Source organism: Podarcis liolepis (assembly GCF_965112155.1).
Source record: "Podarcis liolepis genome assembly, chromosome: 11".
In the NCBI taxonomy this organism is placed as follows: Eukaryota; Metazoa; Chordata; class Lepidosauria; order Squamata; family Lacertidae; genus Podarcis; species Podarcis liolepis.
In genome coordinates this window covers 50,155,473-50,180,257 of record NC_139565.1, presented here as the reverse complement: position 1 = coordinate 50,180,257, position 24,785 = coordinate 50,155,473, and the positions used below count along the sequence as shown (strand labels likewise).

Below are 24,785 nucleotides of genomic sequence, written 5' to 3'. Positions count from 1 at the left end.
AAAACCCTCAAAGGAGAGTCCACAAGCTCCCGAGGGAGTCCATTCCACTGCTGAACAGCTCTTCCTGTCAGAAAGTGCTTCCTAATGCAGAGTAGAAATCTCCTTTCTTGTAACTCGAAACTTTGCTACAGGTCCAGAGCTGGCTTGCTCCATCTTCCATGGGACAGCCCTTAAGATATTTGAAGATGGCTATCGTATCTCCTCTCATGCACCACAACATCTCTCCACGCAGGCAAGAGACATTGGCTTTGTACACATTAGTGGCTTAGAAATGCACTGAAGTCAAAAATGATGTGTGGTTGGTATCTAACAGAGTAAAATTGCGAAACTGTATAAAACTAGTTCGAATCTGTGTTGGAAACGCAAAGGGAAGGAGGATACTTTTAAACCACATGTGGTGGACTTGTGCACAGGTAAAAGCTTTCTGGGAAATGATATATAATGAATTAAAGAAAATGTTTAAAAACAAAAAAGCCAGACACTTTTCTGTTAGGTATAATAGGTGAAGAAATATCAAAAGAGGACAAGAGACTTTTTATGTATGTAATGTCAGCAGCAAGAATGCTACTAGCCCAGAGATGGAAGGAAGGAAGGAGTACCAACAAGAGAAGAATGGCAGACAAAACTGATAGCGAACACAGAGACGGCGAAACTGATGGGGAAGATCAGAAACCCGGAAGATCAAGTATTTTTAAAAGACTGGAGTAAATTCTTAAAAGACCACTGTAAACAGTTAAAATCATTGGCAGGGATGTAATCACTTGTAATGTGGAATTATTTATGGCAACAATAGATACATAACAGATGGCTAAAGGAAAAAGATGCAGAAAATTTCATATTAAATATGGAACCCATGGAGGAAGGGAAGGGGGAAGACACATCAAAATGCAGTACAGTGGTACCTCTGGTTGCGAACGGGATCCGTTCCAGAGGTCCGTTCGCAACATGAAAAGCCCGCAACCTGAAGCGCCGTATCTGCGCAGGTGAGCAGCATGATTTGGTGCTTGTATGCATGTGCAAAGCGCGATTTAGCGCTACTGCACATGCGTGAGGAGCAAAACCCGGAAGTAACCCTTTCCGGTACTTCCGGGTTGCCATGGGACGCAACCTGAAAAATGTAACATGAAGCAAACGTAACATGAGGTATAACTGTACTTCATAAGAAATGAAAAGGATGGATATGGATTGGGGCTAATGCTGTGTGCACATCGCTTCTCAAACCAGTGGTGGGTGCAGACTAAATGGGAGCATGGACACAGTTGTGGTCAAGATTCTAAGGGCATCCCAGTCATGCAGAAGCAGTCAAGGCCAGGCAGTGAGAAGCAGGGCCTGGGAAGAGTTGCTAGGATATAAAAGGTATGGAGGCTGCATTCAGTCTGAAGGCCGAAGACTGCCATCCCCATCCACCCGGACTGAGTAATACTGGGGGGAAACTTGGGATATTTTACTTTGTATACAGATAAGTCTTCATATTATAGGTTGAATCACTTTAAAACAATCACCTTAAGCATCTTGTTCCTCCTTCCCACTACCAGCGCAGCTTTGCCAAATTACAAATGTCAACAAATCATTGCTAAAAATAGGTACTTTTATTCAAATTCATTTCCAATTTCCTTTAAGTGCTTGGATTTTGAGGACAACAGGACAGCTTTTTCTTTTAAGCATACAGGAGTTGACGATACAAAGTTATCTTCAGCAGTGTTTTTCCATTAAACAGTAGGTTTCACCCATAGAAGGTGGTCTGTACATAGTTAAGAACATTCTGCACTTGCTCGTTTGAATTTTATCCATCATCAGCACGATCACGTGTAACAGTGAACAACACAGCACCGGTTTGATGCAAAGTGCTTCTAAAACTGGATTCGTACGTTGTTCTCTTGCAGTCTAAAGGAATAGTATTTACACCAATTAGAAATGCTAACACAAGTAGCCTTTTGGAAAATGTGCTTACATTTGACTATATGCCAGAACAAAGAGTATAGCTGAGAATTATGAAAAAGTGGGAGTAGATCGGTTTAGAAGCAAACATGCCAGATAGATGTGTAGAATTGGCAGGGATCACATAGCAAATCTCTTCTTTTTGCTAGCACCAAGTCAAGATGCACCAGTTTGGAACACCACCTTTGAAAAGGGGTGTGTTTTGGCAGCCTTCTACTCCCATTCAAGACATAGGTCAAAATGCTGCAGTTTTCAGAAAAGCATTGCTCTGGTATTACTTCCCAGGCTACAGGTTACTTCAAGACCCAGTTTTATCCCACCCAGACACAAGATAACAATACCACTGGTTGCTTCAATATTTTAATTCTCAAATTGAATGCATCACAGCTGGGAAGTTTCACATTTTGTTGAAAGAAGACAAGAGATGTCGTCTACAAGCAGATTCTCGTTTCTCCAACGATATTTCAGAAAGAAACATCTCACTGAAATCAGTTATTTCAGCATAAAAAGCACTGAAAAGTCTTTCTGCAGTAGAAGCCGTATCTTTCTTTGGTGCTGGTGGGAGCAAAGCTTGAGCAGATGTTCCTTTTTTTAATTAAAAAAAAAGAACAGTAGCTTTTACGTATTTCATTTAGTCCAAGGCACCTGTAAAAATACTTGCTGGTGTGAGTCTGAGCAGGTTAATTTGCCCTCTTGTATGATTTTGGTTAGTTAAAAATGCTGCTGCTGCTGTTTTATTTGTCCTTATTTGCATATTATGAATTGAAGTTTTGAGCAGCAGGTCCTTCAACAAACAGTAAATAAAAGCCTGATGAGAAACATCTATAATTCAGCACATAATGTTACTGAAGTCATGGCAGGGAGGGAAGGGGGGAGACCACATTTGAGAAGGAGAAAACTATTGCATAGATTTGTTCAATTTTTCCAAGCTGACAAGGGCAATATGCCTTTAACGTACGTAATACTGAACGTGGTAGACTGTTGCTGCCTTTTGAAAAATGTTCAGGGTGGATTCCAATACTGTACTTCCGTTTGCAGAACTCCTGTGAACAGAAGTGAGTTTTTGCTGATTGTGTACTTCCTCTGCAATCCCCATTGCCTCTCCCCAGCCCCGCTCCAGATGGTTGTCAAATCCTCCAGCAAAGTCAGAGATGGTGTGAGGGGAAGGGGCATTTGGCAAAACTCACTCCCCTCACTCCTCCGTTCACAGGGTCAAAAACCTTTCCACAAGCAAAAGAACAGCACTGGATACAATTCTTAAAGTCAAACATTGTTAGAAATCCTGATTTAAATTCTATTAAAGGCCTACAATTTCCACGGCCATTTGAATACAATTTGGAAGGCAACAAGAGCGAATTGCAAGATGTAAACAAGGCAAGAGTAAATCTGTATTTTCAGTTGGGGCGTGGGAATTCCCATGTAATGTGTTTACATGATAAGGCGGCGAGGCACCAAAAACTTTAAGCGGATTATAAACACCTGTACAGCAAAAGCAGGGATGATCAACAATGGGCCAGTTTGTAAGAAAACGGTTGGTGTGCACTCACAATGTTCCCAGGTGAAGGTATTCAACGTTTTGGAAAACATTCTAAAGAGTTCACTGCAGGATTGACATGGTTTTCAACACTGCTCAGTGACTTTTTTTTTAAAAGAAGACCACCACTATATCATATATTCTGAACTCAGATTAATTTTAAAAAGTCATGCAAGCTAAGGTCTCTTCCTTGAAGAGAGGTTAAAGAACACTTTTACAAAAGTATGGTCAGTTTCAGAAGAACTATACCAAAACATGCTTGAAAGGACTACAGTATTTGGCAGACTTGTTTTCTTCCGTTGTCGCCACACAAGAAAATTCCACCTTGTGTTGGTCCACTGAATCGTTGCTCTAAAGACCTTTTGATTAAATGTCTCTGCTGATCACTGTTATTGTGAATATTTTTGAAGGTGGGCTTGCAACATACCAGACTGAACTTGCCCAAGATATGAATGCTAGTTTTGCAACCTCTTTCCATAAAACAGAAGGGGAATGCAATTTTAAGGTTTCCCAACCCCAAATAAATCTGATATGTAACAAATGTTTTACAGCAGCTCTTCCCGCCCCCTGCCCACCCAAAATCAGATAATGTAATAATCAGTGCGAGCAGGACCACAGTCCCAGTTCTCTGCCTGGGAAGTATCTTGACAGTAGAATTAAGGGGCATATTCCAACATCTCCTGGAAACGCAAGGACAGAACTGGTCTCATTTCTTCCTCAGCGTCATTGTCAATTTTACATTTTATCTGAAATTCAGCGTATTCAGTAAACACTCAATAATTTAAAATATTGAAGCATTTTAAACACTAAAGTTTCCCTCATCTGCAACTCCTGTAACGCTCTGCATGCACACACCAGATGCACACAGACTGGCCATCAAAAGAACTTCTTGGCTGCAGCTTCTTGTTGAGTCCTGCACACAAACAAAAAGGGGAGGGCAATTAGCAAAACCAAACATAGGAAGCCTTTTGCTCATTTCAGCAAGGCAGTACCTCTTTCAGATCTAGAAACTTCAGATCTAGAATTCAGAGCAAGGGTGCAAACATCAGCCAGAGTGGTACAAGCACTAGTCTGGGCTCCCTTTTTTATGGGCTAAGACTAGAAGCAGAACAGGCATGAACCACCCCTCCAGCTGAATCTGAACCAACTGAGTCAACTCTTCAGACATGCAGGCCCAAGTGTGGTTAGGGCTAAGCCGAGTTTTCAAAATCGTTTCAGGTTCTTTCAAATAATAATTAAAAAAGCTTTGTGGAAGTGTGGCCATTTTAACCTACTTTATTTTTCACTAACTTTTTGGCCCTTTTAGGGACAATCTAGCTACACCTGTATGTAGTGACTCTGTTGGAGAAGATTCTTGAAAGTAGGAACTTTGAAGCAAAGAAGGGATGTGTGGGTGGGTGGGGGAAGAGAATGGCGTTGAACTCTTCCTGTGCAAGTCATTTCCCTCCTGAAACTCTTTGTCCTCCACCAGTTTGGAACTGGGGGTGGCTGGAGAAATGGCTCCCAAAAAATTGCTCTTATGCATTGCAAAGCAACTCTTCCCCAAGGGCATGCTGCACAAACAGAGGAGACAGCAAGACTACTGCCGTGCAGTGTGTTGTTTAGCCTGCAAAATCTTGTCCACTTGGGTTCTACAGAACTTGGCACTTCCAGCAAACATAATCTCCATCTGTCACTTGCACCCAGAATCAGGCCCACAAAACCATTTGAAGTGGCTTGTCAGCCTCCTCTCCATTGCTGCAGCCAGCCAGGAGGAGTGTCTCATTTCCCCTCCTTATCCAAATTAGCAGAGAGATCACGCTTGCCATTAACTTGCATGGGGAGCAGAGGGGAAGGAGGATATGTCCACCTCAGAAACAGCAGGTGAGAAGGAAATCCTGTCCTTCCCCAGCATGAATCCCATTAGGGTCCTTGATGGGATGTGGGCTTCTCCACCCCACCCCATTGATTTGGGGGCTGCAGCCTTCTTCCACCTCCACACAAGTATGCATGGTGACTATGTGTGGCTGAGTGTGGTGTGCACAGGAAGGAACTACAGGGAGTTGCCAAGCTTCAGTTGCCAATGAGATGCTTAACCTAACAGCCTCAATACGGGACACGGGTGCATAGCTTTCCTCCTGCTGAATTTAAGGTGGGGTAGCACAACTATCTTAGTTCATGCTTTAGGATGCAGACTGGCTGAAGAAAAATAGCTCAGACTCCTGAAATATGGAAGACAATATAATGAAGTGGTTAAGATCCTGGAAATGCTGATCACAAAAGAGGGGGAGGATCTGTGCACAAAGAAGACACTCTTTCTCAGGAGTTCCACTCAGATTTCATCTCTGCAGAAAATTTCTAAGTATTTGTGTGCGATTCTGAAAAACTGTCTGAAGTCAGAAATCCACCAGAGTGTGCCTTTAAACTCAAGCTCAGGAGAAGAACTGGGCACTTCACAGTGAGCTTCAGAGATCTGAAAAGCAGCCAGAGCTTCCTCACTTTCAGAGTTTCACTGAGACTCAACACAGCTTCAGGGTGGTTCTTATTGAGCTCAGAACAGGGAGGACAAGAGAGGGTGGCTCCCTGGAGTGGGGCAGGGGACCTGAGAAATTCCAAGCACCTCTGAAACTCTCTCTGATACTGCAAGGAAGACCTTGGAGGGCAGGGTGGAAAGGGAGTTTTGGCTAGCCACCAAGTCATTCTGGCACCAATGACAGGGCAAAGCCTACAATTTACCGGTATTTAATTTTGTTCAGACAAGGGAAGGTTTTTACACCTTCCTCTCTGCAGTTACTGATGCCTGCTTAGGAGGGACTGTTTTGCACTTTTATTCTGGCACGATGCAGGCAAAACGCATTCCAACTTACCTATACATGATGTAACCGATGAACAGTAAAGTCTGGACTGCTACAAATATAAAGAAGTGTGTTGTTGATAAACATGATGGGAACTGTGGCAACTCTGGACATTTAGGTTTTTCATTTGATGGCTAGAAAGCAAGAGGGAAGAGAACAATTTCTAAGTAAATGCAACATGCAGGAATAAACTCAAACAGGCATTCTTTGTTTTTGTAGGGAAGGTTTCCCTTATGCTTGCGTGTAAGGGAGTGCAAGGAATACTTGTGAATGTACCAGAGTGTTGGTATATTCACAGGAGGTAACCAAGCCTACTGACACGCAGAGACTTTAGGCATCACTCTAGAACTTCAGGTTCCGGAGGGCCCTTTGGCAAGACAATTTTCTCACCACCTCTTCATGGCTATTGCTCCCAATGTTGCTGCTTTCCTTTCATCACTGTTACGTCCTTGCTGGCCACAAAAGAGACCCAATAGTCAAGTGAGCAGGTGGGTGATTGATAATCCTCCTGCTCACTGCTGCTGTCAGTTCTCTCTGGGCCAGGGGGAAAGGGCAAAAAAGCAGGCAGAGAGGAAACCACAAGCAGCAGCATCAGGGGCTAGGGCTTCTTGGCAGTGGGTCTTCCACAGGGGGTAAGCCTTGGTAGATGTTCTATCATGCCAACTCCATCTAAAAGAGTGGCAATACAGTGGTACCTCGGGTTAAGTACTTAATTCATTCTGGAGGTCCGATCTTAACCTGAAACTGTTCTTAACCTGAAGCACCACTTTAGCTAATGGGGCCTGCCGCCGCTGCGCGATTGCTGTTCTCATCCTGAAGCAAAGTTCTTAACTCGAGGTACTATTTCTGGGTTAGTGGAGTCTGTAACCTGAAGCGTCTGTAACCTGAAGCATCTGTAACCCGAGGTACCACTGTATAGGTTTTTACAGGCAAATGTTGACATTTGGATTTTAGTCTTTAATCTCAAAATGACTCAAGACAGCCCTACTATCAGAAAACAATAAATACCTCCAAATTACTCCAGAATAAAAATTTAGCAATAAAACCAGTGACGTCTCAAGTGTCTCATGCTATGTATATTCTCCCTCTCCCTCTTCCTCATACACACACACACACACACACACGAGAGAGAGAGAGAGAGAGAGAGAAATAAATACCCAAGAAGCATGCAAAAATGACTGGACAGGCACCAGGTGAAAAAAAGCAAATTTGCATCACCATTCCAAGCATGCTTACTTGGAAACCTAACTGAATGTCAATGGGAAGGAAGTGTGTGCAGAATTTCACATGCACAGCCCTGGTCTGACAGCCTCCTCTGGAGCCTTGGGGGGCTTCTGAGCGGCTCCGAAGCTTTGGGGCCAATCAGCATTGTCACAGACAATCTAGGATCCAAGCACCTATGAGGTAGTGATCCTTGCCCAAGTCAAATGCCCAACCCTGGCACCCTGCCAGGCCTTAAAACACTCCCTTGGTAGCATGCAAGCAGACACAGTGCAGCAAACTGCTTCCGCATTTGACAAGAGGCTGCAGTACCATGTTCCTCTGGACTAGATGTTCGATGTCCCTCTTTACTACATGGAGATGCTCCTTGATGTCGTTGAAGTGCTGGGTTGTTTCATAGATTCCACCAGCAGAGGCAGCATGTTGACTACCACTGACTAGCCTCAGTGTTTCTCCCACAGAGTTCCTGGAAAGAGACAAAAAAACCCAATAGTGATATTTTCCCTCCCAGAGGTTCGCCCTCCTTCCCAAAGTAAGCAGCCGTAAGAGAGGACCAAAAGCTTCTCTGGCCTCCTTACAGCTGCAAAGCTAACAGAGGCAAGCAACTCTCTTAGCACAGTTTGTTTGGTCCACTACTTGCGAGGGCCAAGGAAAAGAGAGACAAGCTAAGAGCAAGCACTCTATTCAAACAGTCCCTTTGTGTATCTCAGCTGCTTATTCCCATGTATGGAGCCAAGATGCAGCAGATGGGAGTGAGCAGCCAAGGGTGAGATTCTACCACGACCATTGCTGCTGCCCAGTCCAAGGAAGGCGGGGTTAAAGCTCCCTTTTGATTGGGCTGTGTTTCAGGTAAGACAGCACACCTCACTGGCTGCTCAAGATTGCCCAAGTCAAGCTGCAGTTTGAGTGTTTGCTGCTGTCCAGGGCTGCACACCTAGCTAGCCTTGTGTGTTGTCTGGGTGTGGAGAGCCAATCGGACACGTGCCCCAAATCAAGGCATTTTAGAATAGGCATCAGGAAAGCCCTTACACTGGCCCAACAGTTATATGCATTTTATAAGGGGTGGAGATCCTGTACGTATCCAGATGTTGTTTAGAGTCCAGCTCCAAATCTGGCTCCCTGCACCCCAAAATTATATCTGCTCTCCTCAGGTGTAGTCCTATACACGTCTGCCCAGAATTAAGTCCCACTGAGTTAAATGGCACTTACTCCTAGGTAAGTAGACTACAGCCTTGATCAGCAGCACAGTTGACTGGGTGGTATAAAAGTGCCCAAGTAAAGTAGAAGTAAAGTGAAATAATTTTTTTTAAAGGAAAAATAAAGTAAGAAAACCCACCATTCTTTAGTAATGAATTCTTTAAAAAATATATATTATTCTACTCTGCAGATGATGCAGCTACGCAGTGTTTCAGTGTCAGACTTCGGCAACCTAGCTGTGTGCAATAAAATATTTTGTGGCTGTCGCAAAGTTTACAACTTTGTTCCAAAGACTGATCTGAATCCAAGTCTCCCAAAGCTTTAAATGATGTCAAAACTCTAAGGAAGCTAAAATCTGTTTCAAGCAGCAGAATATGCTTTAGGGATAAGCAAAGATTTAAAGACATGGCCCATGATTACCTTTTATACGACAAATTTCATTTCCCGCATGCATCAATGCAATACACAGAATTATCTTGGAATAAATTCATTTTCTGCTCTTACAGAAAAGAAAATTAAAGCCACAAAAAGTGCAGATGCTGTAACTGGTGATATTAGACATCTAAACTGATTGGATAAGGGAGGCAGGCCTGTTTCTTAATCAATATGTTCATATAAGTTTCTTGTTGTGATGCCTCTTTCCAGTTGCAAAGAGGATTAGCATCTACAGCGACATATCATCATATGAATGATAATCCCTTTCATTGTTAACAGAATAATCAAAGTCTATGCCCCAAATTTGCTTCTATTAATTTACTTGAAACTTCACATTTGCTTGGACAAAAGATGATTTCACAGCAACTCTTTGTTCAGAGACTTACCCTGTAGCCTTTAGTAAAGCTCTTTATTCAGCCATATAATAACAGTGATTGCAACTTTACTTAAAAGAACCGATTCAAATCACTGCTTCGTGTAAACATTCAAACACATTGGAAAGCTCATCTTCATTTAAGTGTTGCTATGTGCTGAAGTTAAGCATAAACGCTTCATGTTTTAAGCAGGTATTGTTAAGATGCAACATTCACAGATATGAATGATTCATTGGTTACCAGTTGCATAAGATTTAAATTTGCAAAACATGGAGGTGAACTGCCTCCTGGATCCCAGAACCTTGTTTAAGACAGGAACTGGCCCATCAGATGTTGCCAGAATCACAATTCCTATTAGCCCCAGACAACATAGCCAAGGGCCAAAGGTTCCTCAACATTGGTTCGGGATTAGAATACTGTTTTAGGAGACCAAGGCTCAAAGCCATCAAAGTCACTGGATGAAACGTATCTCTTGGCCTCATTTACCCCCAACAATTGTTTAAAAGAGAACTGTTTACGTGCCACATGTGTATATTGTTCCAGAAAAATATAGACCGTTACATGTTTAGCAGGGAATTCCCAGGCTTAAGTAAGGTTTTTTTTTTGTTGTTTTTAAAATAGATTATAATCAAGTAACTCATCTACTTGTCAGGTTACCAGAAATGCAAATGTTATGGATCAAAAATCCCAGTAAACACTCGACACAGAGCACTTTATTTCAACAAGGCTCTGGTCAAAAAGGGAAGCGGACCAATTTCTTCTACATAAGCTAGAAGTCTTTTCTAATGAAGCGATTAGGAAACATACAAATCTTGACATGAAAATTACAAGGACAGTAAGTCTTTCCCCCTCTGGCGATGGCCACAAAGGCCAGGAAGCTGGGGGTTGGGGATACTGATTTGTTTTTGTTTTGTATCCGCAAGACATTCTTTAATCTCAAGCTGAAAATATTAAGATGATGTTACGCAAAAGCTTTCTTAATAAGTAGTCACTAAAAGGGCAGGCTTCTGATGTTAACAAGGAAATCTAATTTACTTGTCCGGCATAAAGATTTGCCAAGAATATTAAAATAAAAGCCGTCCCCAAGAAACAAGGGTGAAAATGGAAGTACATTCTATAATCTTTATTCTATAAAAGCTGACCTACTTAGGCACACTGAAGGAGCAGTCCTTGAACCATTAACAGTGATCAATGTTAACGGTTCAAAGCCGTTGCGCGAAGATTGCAAGAACATTTCCTACAAGGTATACCCCTCTCTTGTTTTCAAACTGAACACAGGGGCGACACAAGCTCACAGGCATTCTGATGAGCAGAGCCCAGTAATGCAATTGTGAGGAAACAACTGCTTGGGCGGGTGCTTACTCTGTATCCAAGAACATGTGTCGACACTTGGTACATCTCCCTCTGGGAGTGAGAGGCAAGTGCCAGCTTCCTGGCAAAAGCTTTAGAAGAGGGGTAGCCAATGGGGAGTCCTCTAGGGTGTTCCAAACTACTAACTCCAATCATCCTTGACCATTAGCCATGCTACCACTGCTTTAGAGTGCTCCATAGGTGGGACTGCATAGAGAGCACAAAGGCCACACTTTGCCAGCAAGCTAGATTGCGCTCATTCACACGGTCCTCTCAACTATCAGACCTAAAGCTCTCCTCTCGCGCCAATGAACCTTGCCACACAGCTACTTAAAACTCCACTGCCAGAACTGTTGGTTTTGCAGGCCTACCACCTGGAACCCTCTCCCATTTTATCATCATAAAGCAACCTCGGTTTACCCAAATGCATGCTATTTTAGAGGGAAACTCTACAACCTTACTGAAACATATTTGCTCACATTTCAGAGTCCCCTAGAAGTCTGTAAATACATTGGGTGCTGCACTGTGTAAAATGCTTAAGCAGTGAACAGAAAGAAAAATGAATAGAAAGGAGCCCTACACAAATAAACAGAAGGTAACGTGGCTTCCTATTAGGCAGCTTGCCCAGTATAGTGCCCTCCAGATGATGTTAAACTACAACTCCCATCAGCCCCAGTCAGCCTGGCCAATGGCCAGGGGTGATGGGAGCTGTAGCCCACAAAACCTCTGGAGGGCATCAGGTTGGCTGCTACTCCTTTAAATGAATAAAAAAGGAAGCCTAGAAAAACATTCTAAACCCTCTAAGAGAATGCAGTGGTTTTACAGAAGATGTTTATATTGCCATGCTTTTCTGCAATTGGTTCAAAATTTCTCAATTCAGCTCGGGGAATGGTTAGCTTCTTGCAATAATGTGTCAAGGCATTACATTGCAAAATAATATTGCAATAATGTATATTGCAATATTATTGCAAAATAATATTGCAATAATGGATCGATGGAGGTAGGGTTTGCCTTGGTGGCTTCTAATTTTCTACCTTCTCGGTAGTGTGATAAGTAAGTTAAACTATCATTGCGCACATTTCGTTTTGTTGTAATTAGTAATTTTCTTTGTTCTGCTACCATTCACGGTTGCAATGATAAAGGCTAAGTGAGCAAAGATAACACTATTCTCAAGCGCATTATAAAGAGCAAGGAAACACCAAGTCCCAACACTTCTGTATATGCACCAGGCAACATGAAACACAACTCAGAAACAAAGTGGGGGGTGGGTTACGTCCTCTTTTGTGCATGCACTCTTACTTCATTTCGATGACTTGTCTCAGGACCTCCTCTTGAGTTCTTACAACATTATCAAGCTCCTGTTGGGGGACCTTAAGGAAACACAGAAAGAGACACAAACCCAATACAGTTAGTGAAGAACGGCAAAGAAAGGGACCTGAGAGACATGCATGAACTGCGTGTTTTGCTTGCCTGGCCTGGCTGTGCTGGGCCACCACTTCCTCTTTTGGAAATCTCTTCTGTCACTGTAGAGACGTATCTCCTCTGCTCATCCAGAATCATGTCCAACTGCCTGTTGAGCTGCTTTATTTCAAGATGAATTCGATTCTGGCCTTCAAAGATTTGCCTAAGCTCACGATCACTCACAGTCTCGTAGAGATCATCCGCTTAAAAAACAAATAAGAAACAAACTGAAAGGACATTCTAGGTATACGTTATCAATGTTAGAATTCCTGCTCCGTGATTGCAGTCATGGGATTGTTGTCTTTCACATGGAGGTGTATGTTTTGACTCCACAAAGTGGGAAGTGATGGAGACAGGATGTTTGTGTTACTGTGTTCTGTGAAGTGGGACTATTGTCCTTTGTTCCTTTTCTCTTTGCTGTCTGATGCTAGAGAGAGAGGGAGCCATGTTGCAGTGCTCCGTGTGTGTTTATATGTAAATAATGTCAATGAAATGAATGTCAATGAAATCATGCCAGGAAATGAGCCTCATTTAGCTTGATTTGTCCAAACCCGGCTCATGGTTTGCTTCCCTCCAAACCATCAGCAGAACGCAAAGTTTGTTCTTGGTTTCCACTCGTTTTCGGCTTGGAGAGAAGGAAGTCATGAACCCAGGTTTGAATGACTGAAGCTACACTTGCTTGCTTCCTGGCAGAAGCACTGTGCAAATGAAGCAACCATTAGTGTAGCAGGGTGCACAACCATACCAACTCAATCATTAAAAATCATAGCTTATTTTTATTATGGTTTAAGGAGATTTTACCATAGCAGATGTCTAACAGCAAATCAAGATGAATGCATCACAAGAAGGCAAATATTTGAAACCAAGTCATCCCTCTTCCCAGTCACCTGGCCACTTACTAGGCTGCCCTTGCATGTCTGGGTGCTCCTTCTGAAATTCCTCCTTCTTTTTGTCCAGCTCTTGCTGGAAATGCTGAAACTCTTCTTGATATTTCTCTTTGTCCTTTTCAGGAATTTCTGTATCAGGGGGAGGCTATAAAACCAATTTTAAGAGAAATTTGTTTAGGAGGCTATTCTGTATCTTTGTTATTCTGCATCCAGACCTACCCCTACCATTAGCAGCCAGAAAAGTTAGCATTTGTTCACAGGACTTTCTCCTAATGAACTAACAAATCGCTAATATACCACTTCCCACTGGCCTGTTCTCACACACTAACAATCAAGCATGGACCAATATTTTTTAGATCACGTTGACCATGTTGACAGATGGTACAATAAGAAGACCACACCCATCTAACCTGCATCCAATCAGTTCAAAGCAACAGCCACATCCAGTTCTGCATTGCATTCTCACCCACACTGCTCTGAGCAAGCAATTTCATCCCAACCACACAGGACCTTGTACATGCATTACAGCTGCTGAATTCAAGCAATCGTGGTTTTCTGGCATCCCAATGTGTGTTTTTGGCTGGGCCAAATCAAGACACTGCAAAGTTTAAGGAAAGGACTTCATAACCAGCGTGCCATCACCTACTACCTGGAGCCCATCAAATTCATGAATGCAATATTCAAATATTGATGTCAATGACAGCTCCTCAATCATTAAGGCTTCAGGGCGTTCACCTTAAAGAACCTATGTGGAAGCGACGTTCAGCTAAATAATCTACAGCAATTCTTTTCTCCTTATCCAAAGGTTAGGTATCATTGACTGAAAGTAGAATTTAAGGTAATACATTAGAACTGAAGCACAAATTGGCAGATAGTTTGCAGAAGAGTGATGGCTGCCAAAACACCATTATATATAAAAAGAAGGAAGTTCCCCCAGTTGCAAGCCAAACATTCATCTTTTGTTTCATTTAAACACTCTTCAAACTGTGAGAGTGAAGTATTCTCCAGTGCTGACATGAACGGGGAAAATCTCTTTTCCCACAAAGCCCCTGTCACACAAATACATCGAGGGAAGTAATTTTTATTGCCCAAGGATGCCTACCGCGACTTTGCTAGGCTCCGTCAACTGGAAAGTCAGGAAAGACAAGACATCATGGTCATCTAGGTAAAAAAAATAAATCCCAAACACAGCAAGTGATTAGCTGATTGTTCCAACACAGTAGAATGACATCAGTATAAAAGAAAGTTCGTCTCTGCACCTGGTCCACTGCGTGACCATCAGTACCACACATTAAGATTGATGAGATGCATCAACAGATATGCATAGCAAAGCTGACTGTCAGCATCTGGGGCCCCAGAGAGATGACTGTGGCAGACTCCAGCATCATGGCACTTTCTAAGAGAACTTTGGACCTGTATTTCCTCAAACAACAATCTCCCTGCTCCTGAAGCTCTTGGTGGCGAAGATCTTAAAGGACATCAGTGTGAGCCTCCATGAAGTTAAAACCAGGACTCTCCTAGACTGGGAACAGTGCTATACAGAAGCGTTCTTACTGGAGCCATTGCTCTTGATTCTGTTTCTCTCCATCGGAAGAGAAACTCACAAAGGAGTCTCTGCCCAACCCCACCCACCAATAGCACTGGTATGTACAAGTGCCACGAACCAGAAGCGATTTAACCAAAAGGAACGCATCTAGAGCAACGACTTGAACTTCTACATCCTTTCTTCTGCAGACTTCCACAAAGCACATTAACATCAGGTGCCAGTCATGGTTGCCAATTCTCTTGTTCCTAAGCTGGCAGACATTTCACAATTTAGCAGTTTTACCCAAGGGAGAGGGGAAGTCTTTGCTAAAAAGGAAGGAGAGAAGGTATGTTTTGAGTACTAAAAATCACCTGCAAGGCCACCAGTTGCTGCAGAGATCCCAAAGTATCCATTTGAAGGAAGCACCATGTTTTCCACTTTGGCACAAAACTCATAGTCTTCTTTGTCTGGAGTAAATCCATTGTTGATCAATATCTTTTAAAGAGCAAGAGATGTAAAGATAGGAAGTTGCCTCATACAGTGTTTGGCGAATTCCCTGTCTAGCCCATATAGGTCTATTTCAACTGGCAGAAACTTTCTGAGGGTTTCCTGCCATTCTGCCACCTGAGATTTAGTAGAGATGCTAAATGTATGTCAATTACAGTGGAATTCCTCTGTACCCACCCTCAAACATATGGTGAGGAACTCATTGTGATGCCCAAGGCCAACTAGCTTGCTCCTACATCTTAATCTGTGTAAATTATAATAATAATAATAATAATAATAATAATAATAATAATAATAATAATAATAATAATAATTTATACCCGCCTTCCCCAGCCAAGGCCTGGCTCAGGGCGGCTAACAGCCAATAATAAAAACAAGTTGAATGAATACAACTTAAAAACAAGATTAAAATACAACATCAAAACATTAAAATGCAGCCTTAATCTGTGTAAATGATGCGATAAAATTGTAATTTAAAACACTATTTAAATTTCCATTAATTAGGGGCACCATCTAATGTGTTACTTCAAGCCTGTAGTGCAGCCTATTTATTGAGAATTCCATTCTTTATACCTAAAGGCACAATGAATGATAATAATCCCTAGTTACCCTGCAGTCCTTACTATGAATGCAGTCAATAAAGTGCCACGTTTTTCCATGCTCCACCCAACTTCTGTTTAGCTTTGAGGGGGGGAATGTTGTTCTGCAAGATGCAATAGGCTAAACTATAAACAAATGGAATACAAACTCTGATTGTACAAACTACCTGGGCTCTCCTAACAAAGACACACATATCTTGCTTTCATTAATAATCTTTCCCAGCTTTTAAATCCCTAAGGAAGTATGCCTGCTCAGACACGGCAACATTAAAATATGCACACACAGAAAAGTATAGTGAGAGGAATATAATGAGAATTAAGAGTACATACAGTCAGCGTCTTTTGGTAGTATGTGATCTTTGCTCGAACGGGGTAAGGTTTGTTACGAAAGTCTCTTTGACACGACGCCAGTGCTTGTGTGGAACCATCACTTTAAGAGGAAACAGACAAACTTTAAAACCAGAAATATGGTAGAATACACACAGGTGTGCAGTGTTGACACCATGACTAGAATAAAGTTCAAGCGATCTAATCAAGAAATGAAATACTTATAATTTCCATTAACGTACACTCTAAAGAAGAAACTACAGGCAGCAAAAATCCCCTCTTTGCCAGGAACTGCAAGTGGTTTAAAAAAACCACTTGCAGTTCCTGGCAAAGACTCAGGGAAGCTTAACTACTGTTAGCCATGATATGAAACCTGGTATCATCTTTATCTGTTTTTAGGCATGAGGTTAAAAAAATAGTTCTATTCACCAATGCCTTGGGAGCTCAACCCTGCATATTTTTAGTGGGGTGGAGTTGAATTCAATTTGCTCCTTTATTATTATCGTTGTCTTTTAGGTTGTTTTTACCCTTGCTTTCATATCTGTTTCTCAGTTGCTTTGAGTTCATTTTTCCTACTCATTAATAGTAATAATAAAAAATGATGATATCTGCATCAGCGCACATGCAACACTAAAACGCTCACAAAGAAACAACTGTATTTGGGGAATCCCAAATATACACCCAGCTTTCGCTCATTTTAGAACATGCTGCAACCCTCTGTCATTGCACAGGATGAAATCAAAATGAAAGCAAACAAACATAATTTAAAGAATTTTCACCCTGGTTTATAAGCCTTCCAAATATCTTTCCACAGAGAACTTACTTTTGATGGTCATAATGGAGCTTGCCATTGTTGCCAACGACGATCAGCGCTGGGTTGTTTTTCTGAGGGGGAAACACATATCAAGATAAAAGTCTCTCTCAAAAGTGGTTTTTAAGTCTAATCTGGAACTCATTGCAGCCAGGCAAAAAGCACTTGGGGAGTGAAACAGGGCCAGTGAGGGGCCTATGAAGTGTTCAGAGAGCCAGTTAACACAACTTTTCAACTGTGTGGAGGGGGATATTGTTTTTGTTTGTTATTATTGTATGTATTTTTGTGTTTTATACTGTAAACTGCCCCATGCTCTTCCTATAATACAGAAATTTATTAAATAATAACACTTGATACAGACTATTCATATCTTATCAGAGAATAAACAATGCCAGCTTGAAGCATTAGTATTCACGAGTAAGAAGATTAACAGTAAAAGGCATTGTTCAGAAGTATGCAAAGAGCTAAGTAAAGCTGGACAGCTTAACACACAACAGGAAAAATCAAAGCCAAGGACTTTTAAGACTTGGTGCGATACCACTATCTCTAACAAAATAACTGAAATGTTAGAGAAGCAATCAAAAAACCCCAGCAAAACCTATCAATGAAATAGCTCTTTATTTCAGGGCCACACCTGTTCAGCAAGACTTGCCAACATGAAGAACTTTGGGTGGCTGAATGAGGCCCTTAAACTTTTAAGGAAAAGCAACTAATTTTTATACAAAAGTCTCTAGATTTCATGCAAAAGGGGTGCTAATTCAGAGATTAAGAGAAGTTGCTCTTCTTTCTCTACCCCCACCACTTCATTATTTACAGTTATGTTTGATTTTTTTTTTTTACCAACTTCAGTGTTGTTGCATTTTCACATAAGACATGGAAGGGAAGAAGTCAAACTCATGAAAAACAGGTCTAAGCAACATGATCTAGCTTGTCATGAGGGCTATATGGAACCTGTATTTCAAAGGCAGCATACCTCTGAGTATCAGTTCCTGAAAAGCAACAGTGAAAGAAAGCTACTGCCTTTTCCCCATCTATGGGCTTATCAGAACTATCTGGTGACAAAGCCAGATGAGACAGACCCTTTTGCCTAATTCAGAAGGCACTTGCATCCATTCTAGCTCAATAGAAAATATATACGAATGCATTCTCTTCCAATGTGTCCAAATGCAGAGTTACTCTTACATTATCCTGAAAGCATCTTGCACATACCCACTCTATCTGCATAGATGGATGGGCATTATGCACTATAACAGTTTCCCCAGTGAACAAGTTCCCACTTTGGCTGTGGCAAATGAAAGGGTCAAGGTTTTGTTTTAAAAACACAACATTGCAATTACAAAATAAATAAATAAATCATTTTATGTTTGCCCCAACATGCTATCCACTCTAACAATATATGATGGGATACCATGTAAATAGTTAAATGATCTTCCAGGAACCCAAGCATTTATTACCTCCCAATCCTTTGAGCAACTGTACTGATACGGATGTTCATAGGATCCTGTGCTAAGATTCTACTATTGGCAACAAGAGACAGTTTATGCACCTGCTCTGCAAAATATATTTTAGGTGATAATTCTATGGCAAGTCATTAAATTCAGTAGGAGTTGCTTCCAAGTGCAAACTGGCTGTAAATCCACGTTCCACATCAGCTATCTTAAGAAATGGGCATCTAGAGTCTACAGAACCTCATACAAAATAGGGCTACTACACACACTATCAGAGAACTTTATTTGCTAGGCATATTCTGTATGGCTTTCCACTAACCTTTGCGTCGTTGTCAAATGAGTCAAAGAAGATGCCAACTCCATTCCAGTTATCTGCTGCTCCGAAAACAGGACCGTCTAAGCCTTGTTCTTCTGTAAACCAGACTGCCTATTTAGAGAAATTCAAATCTAAATTTTAGATCTCGGGTTCATACAACCGATTTGTCTGCAAATGCAACCATTCTACCTACCAGTCCATCAGCTCCTACTCGTCCTCTCCCTGTCACTCGGAAAGTCACTTCAATTTCCCAGTATTCAAATATAGATTTGTTTTTTGTCCACACTGATCCCCTCTGACTTTTTAATGATGGAGTTATTCTTATCTGATCAGCACTGGGTATAGCATCTGAAAGGAAAGTAAGAAACAGATTTTTAAAATCATCAAGTGTTTCAAAGAACAACTGCTGCAGAAAAACACACACCTTTGGCTCCATTTGCAGAATTTATTTTTGACAACTGAAAATTACATCTGTTTTACCCCTCTCATATTCCATTCCAATATTATATTACACTATAGAAATAAGTACTTTGCAAAATATATTGCAATACACTAAGCCGCTCGTATTAGCTGTAGAACCATGTCCTGTTCTGCCCAAGGTTTCAAGAAAACAGTGTGCAGATATTTTGTTTGTTTTCCCCAGTTCATTAATAACAAGGCTATTGTGTTAAGTGTGAGCGTTTCTTTAGTGTTTATTCAATCAAATGATTGCAGTATCAGAAGTTATTTGCTTCATGTTTCAAGTGCTGGTTTAATCAATGACAGAGCAGTCAACATTAGAACAAATTGCAGGCAGTGAGGCTGGTAAATTAGAAATAAAGACAAAAAGAAGTCACAGTATAATACATGGATTAAGACCAAATTAATCAAAACTCTTATAAGACTAAAGTTTTTATTTTAATATATTTTATTAAAATGAAATAATTGTCAGAGGGGGTCAGAGAAACAGATGCTGCTGGACACAGAAAAAATTATAAGCAGGGCTCTCATTTCTGTCATTTGTGACACATCACCATAACTATACAATGGTTTCCCATATGGCATTTCTATAAATGCTTTGACTAAAACAAAGAAAGCAGGCAACCACAAGCAAAATTTCAGTTTAAAGTAATTTCACATGTTCAATAAAAAGAACATACTCATTCTTAAAGAGTATATTTAGACCATTCTTTTGGCACTTGCATCATGTACTGAGTTAGCAAACTAATGACAAGTCACACACTGAAATTTGAATTTACAACCTCAAGACCAAACACATGTTAGGTATGGAAAGTCCCTAAGTGGGATCAAGTTGCTAAAGCAGGCCGCTGACAGCAGGTCCCAAGATCCTAATATGTTAATTAGGACCTAGTAAGGAATAGCTGCTGCCCTCCAATCAGTAGTCACTATTACCAGAATGAATAAAAATTATTTCTGTCCATTAGACACACTTATATGAGAAAAATCATTTAAACTGTAGGTATCTCACTGCAATAAAGTGGCACAGGGGATAATGACCTGAACAAACAAGCGACAGAAAGAGCACTTTGCTTGTCAGAACACATTTAAAGAAACCTATTACAGAGACATCTTCGTGGCTTACCTAAGCACCATATGGTGTGGTTTACCTCATGGGACTGAAAGATGCTACTAATCACCTACCGTGGAAAAGCAGCACGACAGTGTAAACACTTCTGTAAAAAGAAATACGCTGCTCCATCAGCAAGCTTTATATGCTGAAGTTCTTAAAGCAGAATGAACACATACAGTAATAGCATTCAAGGACAATAAAGTATTACAGCCTCTGCCTACATGCTATAAAATTGGGACAGAGTTTAATAAAATAATGTCACAGTATGAAGAAGTGCAGGAAATAAAGGCTTGTGGTTTTCTTGAGAACGGAGTTAGAATGGAGTTTCTGCTCAAGTCACATTCAACAAGTCTTTACTCTTGGTTACAAAGGATTGGGGGAAATGGTGAGGAAAGGCCTGTACCAATAAGCCAATAATATAAAACAAAAGGAGTACTGTAGGTGACAGGTATTCACCAACTGAAAGATGAGGTGGCAACGGTGTGTCTGTGCTAATAAAGCCACGACTCCCTGCCCAAACCTTGCAATTCCTTTAAAGAGAAGCCAAATCACTTCTGTGTAGCATGGTAGTGTTGCTATATAAATGAGCAATAGCAGTAGCAACAGGCAGAAGTGTGTGCATGGTGCAGGAAGGAGAAAAGGCACGCATCTAGAGTGAATACTACTATGTAAGGCAGGAGTGAGGAAGCTGCAGCCAGATGTTGCTGGATCTCAACTAATTTTCCTGACCATCGGCCATGCTGCCTGAAGATGGAAAGAGTTGTAGTCCAACAACGTCTGGAGGGCCACAGGTTCCCTGCATCCACTCCAATATGCAACAGGTTTGAAAACAGTGGCGCCAGACCTTTTATCCTCATTGCATTCACATCATAGAAGACCTGATGCATGACAAAAGTTTATGAAATTAGCCATGGCATGGGGAAAGCTTGACGGACCTTTTTCCCCCTCACTCTCACATGGCACAAGAACTTTTAGAAACCCACTGAAGGTGAATGTTGGAAGACTCAGGACAGGTTAAAAAAATGTACTTCTTCACGCGATGCAATAGTTGGAACTATGGAACTTTTTCCTACAGGAGACAGCAATGGGACCAACTTAGCTAGCTGCAAAAGACAGCTGGAAACACAGACGATAAGACTATCAATGGCTAGAGCCATGGTGTGTATGATCTGACTCCAGAGCAACTGGTGTTTAGAGGCATCATTGTTTCTGGAGTCCCACTTCTGTCAGCACTTAACAGGCTACTATCTATCTATCTATCTATCTATCTATCTATCTATACAGTGGTACCTTGGGTTACATATGCTTCAGGTTACAGACTCCGCTAACCCAGAAATAGTGCTTCCGGTTAAGAACTTTGCTTCAGGATAAGAACAGAAATTGTGCTCCGGCGGCACAGCAGCAGGCCCCATTAGCTAAAGTGGTGCTTCAGGTTAAGAACTGTTTCAGGTTAAGAACAGACCTCCGGAACGAATTAAGTATTTAAGCCAAGGTACCACTGTATATATATTAATGTTAGTAATTTTGGATGGGCATAATTACAAGACCCACATAGAAGGCCAATAAATATCACCATCGCTCTGAGCAGCAAGCATTACTTTCCTTATAAACTCTACAAAAAGAATGTGTGTGCACACAGCAAGACTTAACCAAGCACTTAGGAGCACTCAGCTAAGGCTTTAAAAGTGATCTGTGTTTCCCCCATTTTCTCCCAAATATGCGCTCCTGCTAAGTAATGCCTTGGCTGAACAGACTATGTTTTCATTTAGCTTTCAGCATTTTGTGCAACTATCTCAGCACCAAAGGTAGAGGACCACCGTCAACCTTTGGCCCACTTTACCTACTGCTGATAAGGAAGCAGCAGCAACGCACGGGAAAACCCCAAAATACCTGGGATGAAGGGAGAACAACACACAACCTCCAGCCATATGCATTGCTTTCCCCATCGTGCGCATGTGGAAGCTTCTCCTACCTGTACTATTAAGGGCGAGGGGAGAAAGTCCAGAAGGGCCACGTGGCAGACCTTACAGATAAGGAGGTCAGGAAGCAGACCTCAATGCCTGGGAGGCCTCTCTAGGTTTGCAGCTCCCCCCGCCGGGGTGGTCGTAATAAGTACATTTTTAATTTTTCGTGAGGGCGGAGAATCTGCTGGCCCTGTGAACCCCAGGCGCGCGTAGACAAACCGCGCATGCCCAGAGAGCGAGGCAGCCGCACTCTGCACGCGCTCAAGGGCCCCCTCGCCTTTGCTATTTGCTTGCGGCGCTTCCCGGAGCCGAAGCCCCGGGCCTGACGTGAAGCCGTGGGACCCCTGGCGCTCCCTCCCCTCCACCCGCGGAGCCCTGCTCGCCGGTACTTACTGCCCGTGTGCACCCAGAAAGGCACCGACCCGTCCCCCTGCACCAAGTGCGGCCCCTTGAAACTGTATTTGTACTCGAACCGCCGGTGAGGCGGCGCGGGGCCGGCAGCTCCGGCGTCTATCTGGCCGGTGGCGTCTGTGACGGGGAGGAGGCTGCCGACGAGGCAGAGCAGGACCGCTACAAGAAACCTCTGAGCCAGGCTCCCCTTCTGCACCCACACCGCCGCCATCTTGGCCCCAGCTGCGCGCAGACCCGGCTCGGCCAACAGGGCGCTACCTGATTGGCCGAGGCTCCCGGGGGGTGGGCGGGGCCAGAGCGCGGCCAGCGAGGCGAAGAGCGCCGCGGCCGGGTGGGCGGTGCCTCGTTTTATCGCCCCGCCCCTCCTGCGTAGTAACCCAGCCAGCCCCGCCCACAAGACGAGGAGGGGGGGTGCGAGGGCGTTGTGGACCCACGTGGTTTGAGCAGAGTCCCCGCCCACTCGCTACCCTCGCTTTAAAAGTCCAGCAACCATCAACGCCTCATTATTTTGTGGCGCGCGCTTTTCGCTTACGCAGGTCTTGTTCTCTCTCTCTCCCGCCCTCCAATATCTGTGACATCTCCTATTTGTGGCAGAAGCAACCTAAGGAAGGGTCTAACCCTGATCCTAACATAACATAATCACTCTATTATATACATGGCAGTCCATTGCCTTTCACTTTTTCACGATGCCTTAGAATCGATCCTAAATAAAAAGAAATTAAGGGGTGAGCAGTTAACGCAAGCAACATAGCGTTTTGCTATCCGAATTGATGACGTGAGGAGTTCATAGTGAAGCGCGTATAAATTGATTGTCAAATGACACATCGCTTGTTTGCAAAATCTATGTGGTTAATATTTTGCTTCCCCCCAACCCGAAGGAAAGTTATCTCCAAAATTCTCGCCAAGGCCTGAAGTCAATTCTTTCAACTATCTCAGGAGCTCAGCCACCCAATTCCATGTCTCGACCTGCTACGGCTCACCTTTGCAAAAGAAAGAAAGAAAAAGGTTTCAACACCAAAGGACTGAACGTTTGCCTGCACATTAGGAATACCGTAACAAGTGTGATCTGCAGCAAAACGTTGCAGCATGGAGGGCAGTATTCCTTGTCAGAGTTCCAGCCAGCCCTAACCCACCACTCCTTTTAAGGATGTTTTCATCTCAATATCTTTTTTATACTTCTGCAAACCTTGGGAGTTTCCCCAAACCTGGAAATACCTCCCTCTTGTGCATGGATCTTGCCATTTTGGCTACACAAGGATCAGCACTCAGAAAATGAGTGATATTAGCATATCATTTTAGGAAATGTTTGAAGAAACATTGGTTGAAAGGGTCGTTGGCAACATGAAATCTAAATTCACCCAGGTATAAGGGCAAGGAGAGAAAAGTATCTAACAGGGCAATCCTATACCTGTCTACTTAGTAGTAAACTGCCTGGAGTCCTATCAGGGTGAAACATGGGTTATTTATTATTATTATTATTATTATTATTATTATTATTATTATTATTATTATTCCCAGTTAAGTGGGTATAGGATTGCAACATTAAGCTCATCATTGAAGTGCTATTGTCTACCACAATGTTCTCGTTCTCCGCCCTCCCACAATCTGTTATAGAATTAAGATTTCTTGAAAAATGGGACATATTCACAGAAATAAAAACTTCCTGTTCTGAACCTGAAGGTCATCTCTGTGGCTGCTGGCTCCAATTCTAGAAAATAAATCCCAGACTTTCTTTCAGGAATTGTTTTAATCCTGATCAAGTAGGTTTTAATCAAGGGCTGCCTTCTGTCAGACAACAAAAGGGAAGATCCCAAAATGCAATCTGACATGTAGTGGTGGGTGGGAGGGATGACAGCCTCCTGCTGCGATGCTGTGTTTATTACACACCAAACGCTTTTGATACTATTCCCAGGGGAAATTCATTAGTAGCCTCTGGGCATATTGAGGTCCAGAGAGAGCAAAGGAGATAGATTGTGATCCTTCAATTGAACATGACACACAATGCAAGATATCGTTGAACCACCATGTTTCTCAGACAAGCAATAATCTAGTTGAAAGATATCTGCGTGATTTCCT

At 42.3% G+C, this 24,785-nt stretch overlaps 1 protein-coding gene across 2 annotated transcripts; it reads right to left on the bottom strand.

Annotated features, from left to right (window-relative positions):
• Positions 1–1,570: 1,570 nt before the first annotated feature.
• On the bottom strand, positions 1,571–23,101 carry LMAN1 (lectin, mannose binding 1). Of its 2 annotated transcripts, XM_083466103.1 has the most exons (14): positions 22,692–23,101; positions 18,958–19,112; positions 18,768–18,875; positions 17,013–17,074; positions 16,193–16,292; positions 15,128–15,251; positions 14,334–14,392; positions 13,244–13,376; positions 12,354–12,547; positions 12,183–12,253; positions 7,840–7,993; positions 6,319–6,440; positions 4,328–4,385; positions 1,571–1,884 (listed from the first exon to the last, which is right to left on the bottom strand). In XM_083466103.1, exons 1-13 carry the CDS (start codon positions 22,918–22,920, stop codon positions 4,349–4,351), a joined length of 1,548 nt encoding a protein of 515 aa, XP_083322229.1. In that variant the 5' UTR covers positions 22,921–23,101; the 3' UTR covers positions 1,571–1,884; positions 4,328–4,348. The 2 variants fall into 2 exon arrangements, with proteins under 2 accessions (XP_083322229.1, XP_083322228.1); XM_083466102.1 differs by having other exon boundaries at positions 1,571–4,385.
• Positions 23,102–24,785: the final 1,684 nt, after the last annotated feature.

Excerpts from the sequence above, each read along its gene's own strand:
- LMAN1 (XM_083466102.1), bottom strand. The coding sequence starts at position 22,920 with ATGGCGGCGGTGTGGGTGCAGAAGGGGAGCCTGGCTCAGAGGTTTCTT. Across the intron at positions 12,254-12,353 it reads GCCCAGCACAGCCAGGCCAG|GTCCCCCAACAGGAGCTTGA; the intron begins GCAAGCAAAACA and ends TGTTTCCTTAAG. Across the intron at positions 4,386-6,318 it reads ATCGGTTACATCATGTATAG|GACTCAACAAGAAGCTGCAG; the intron begins GTAAGTTGGAAT and ends GTTTGTGTGCAG.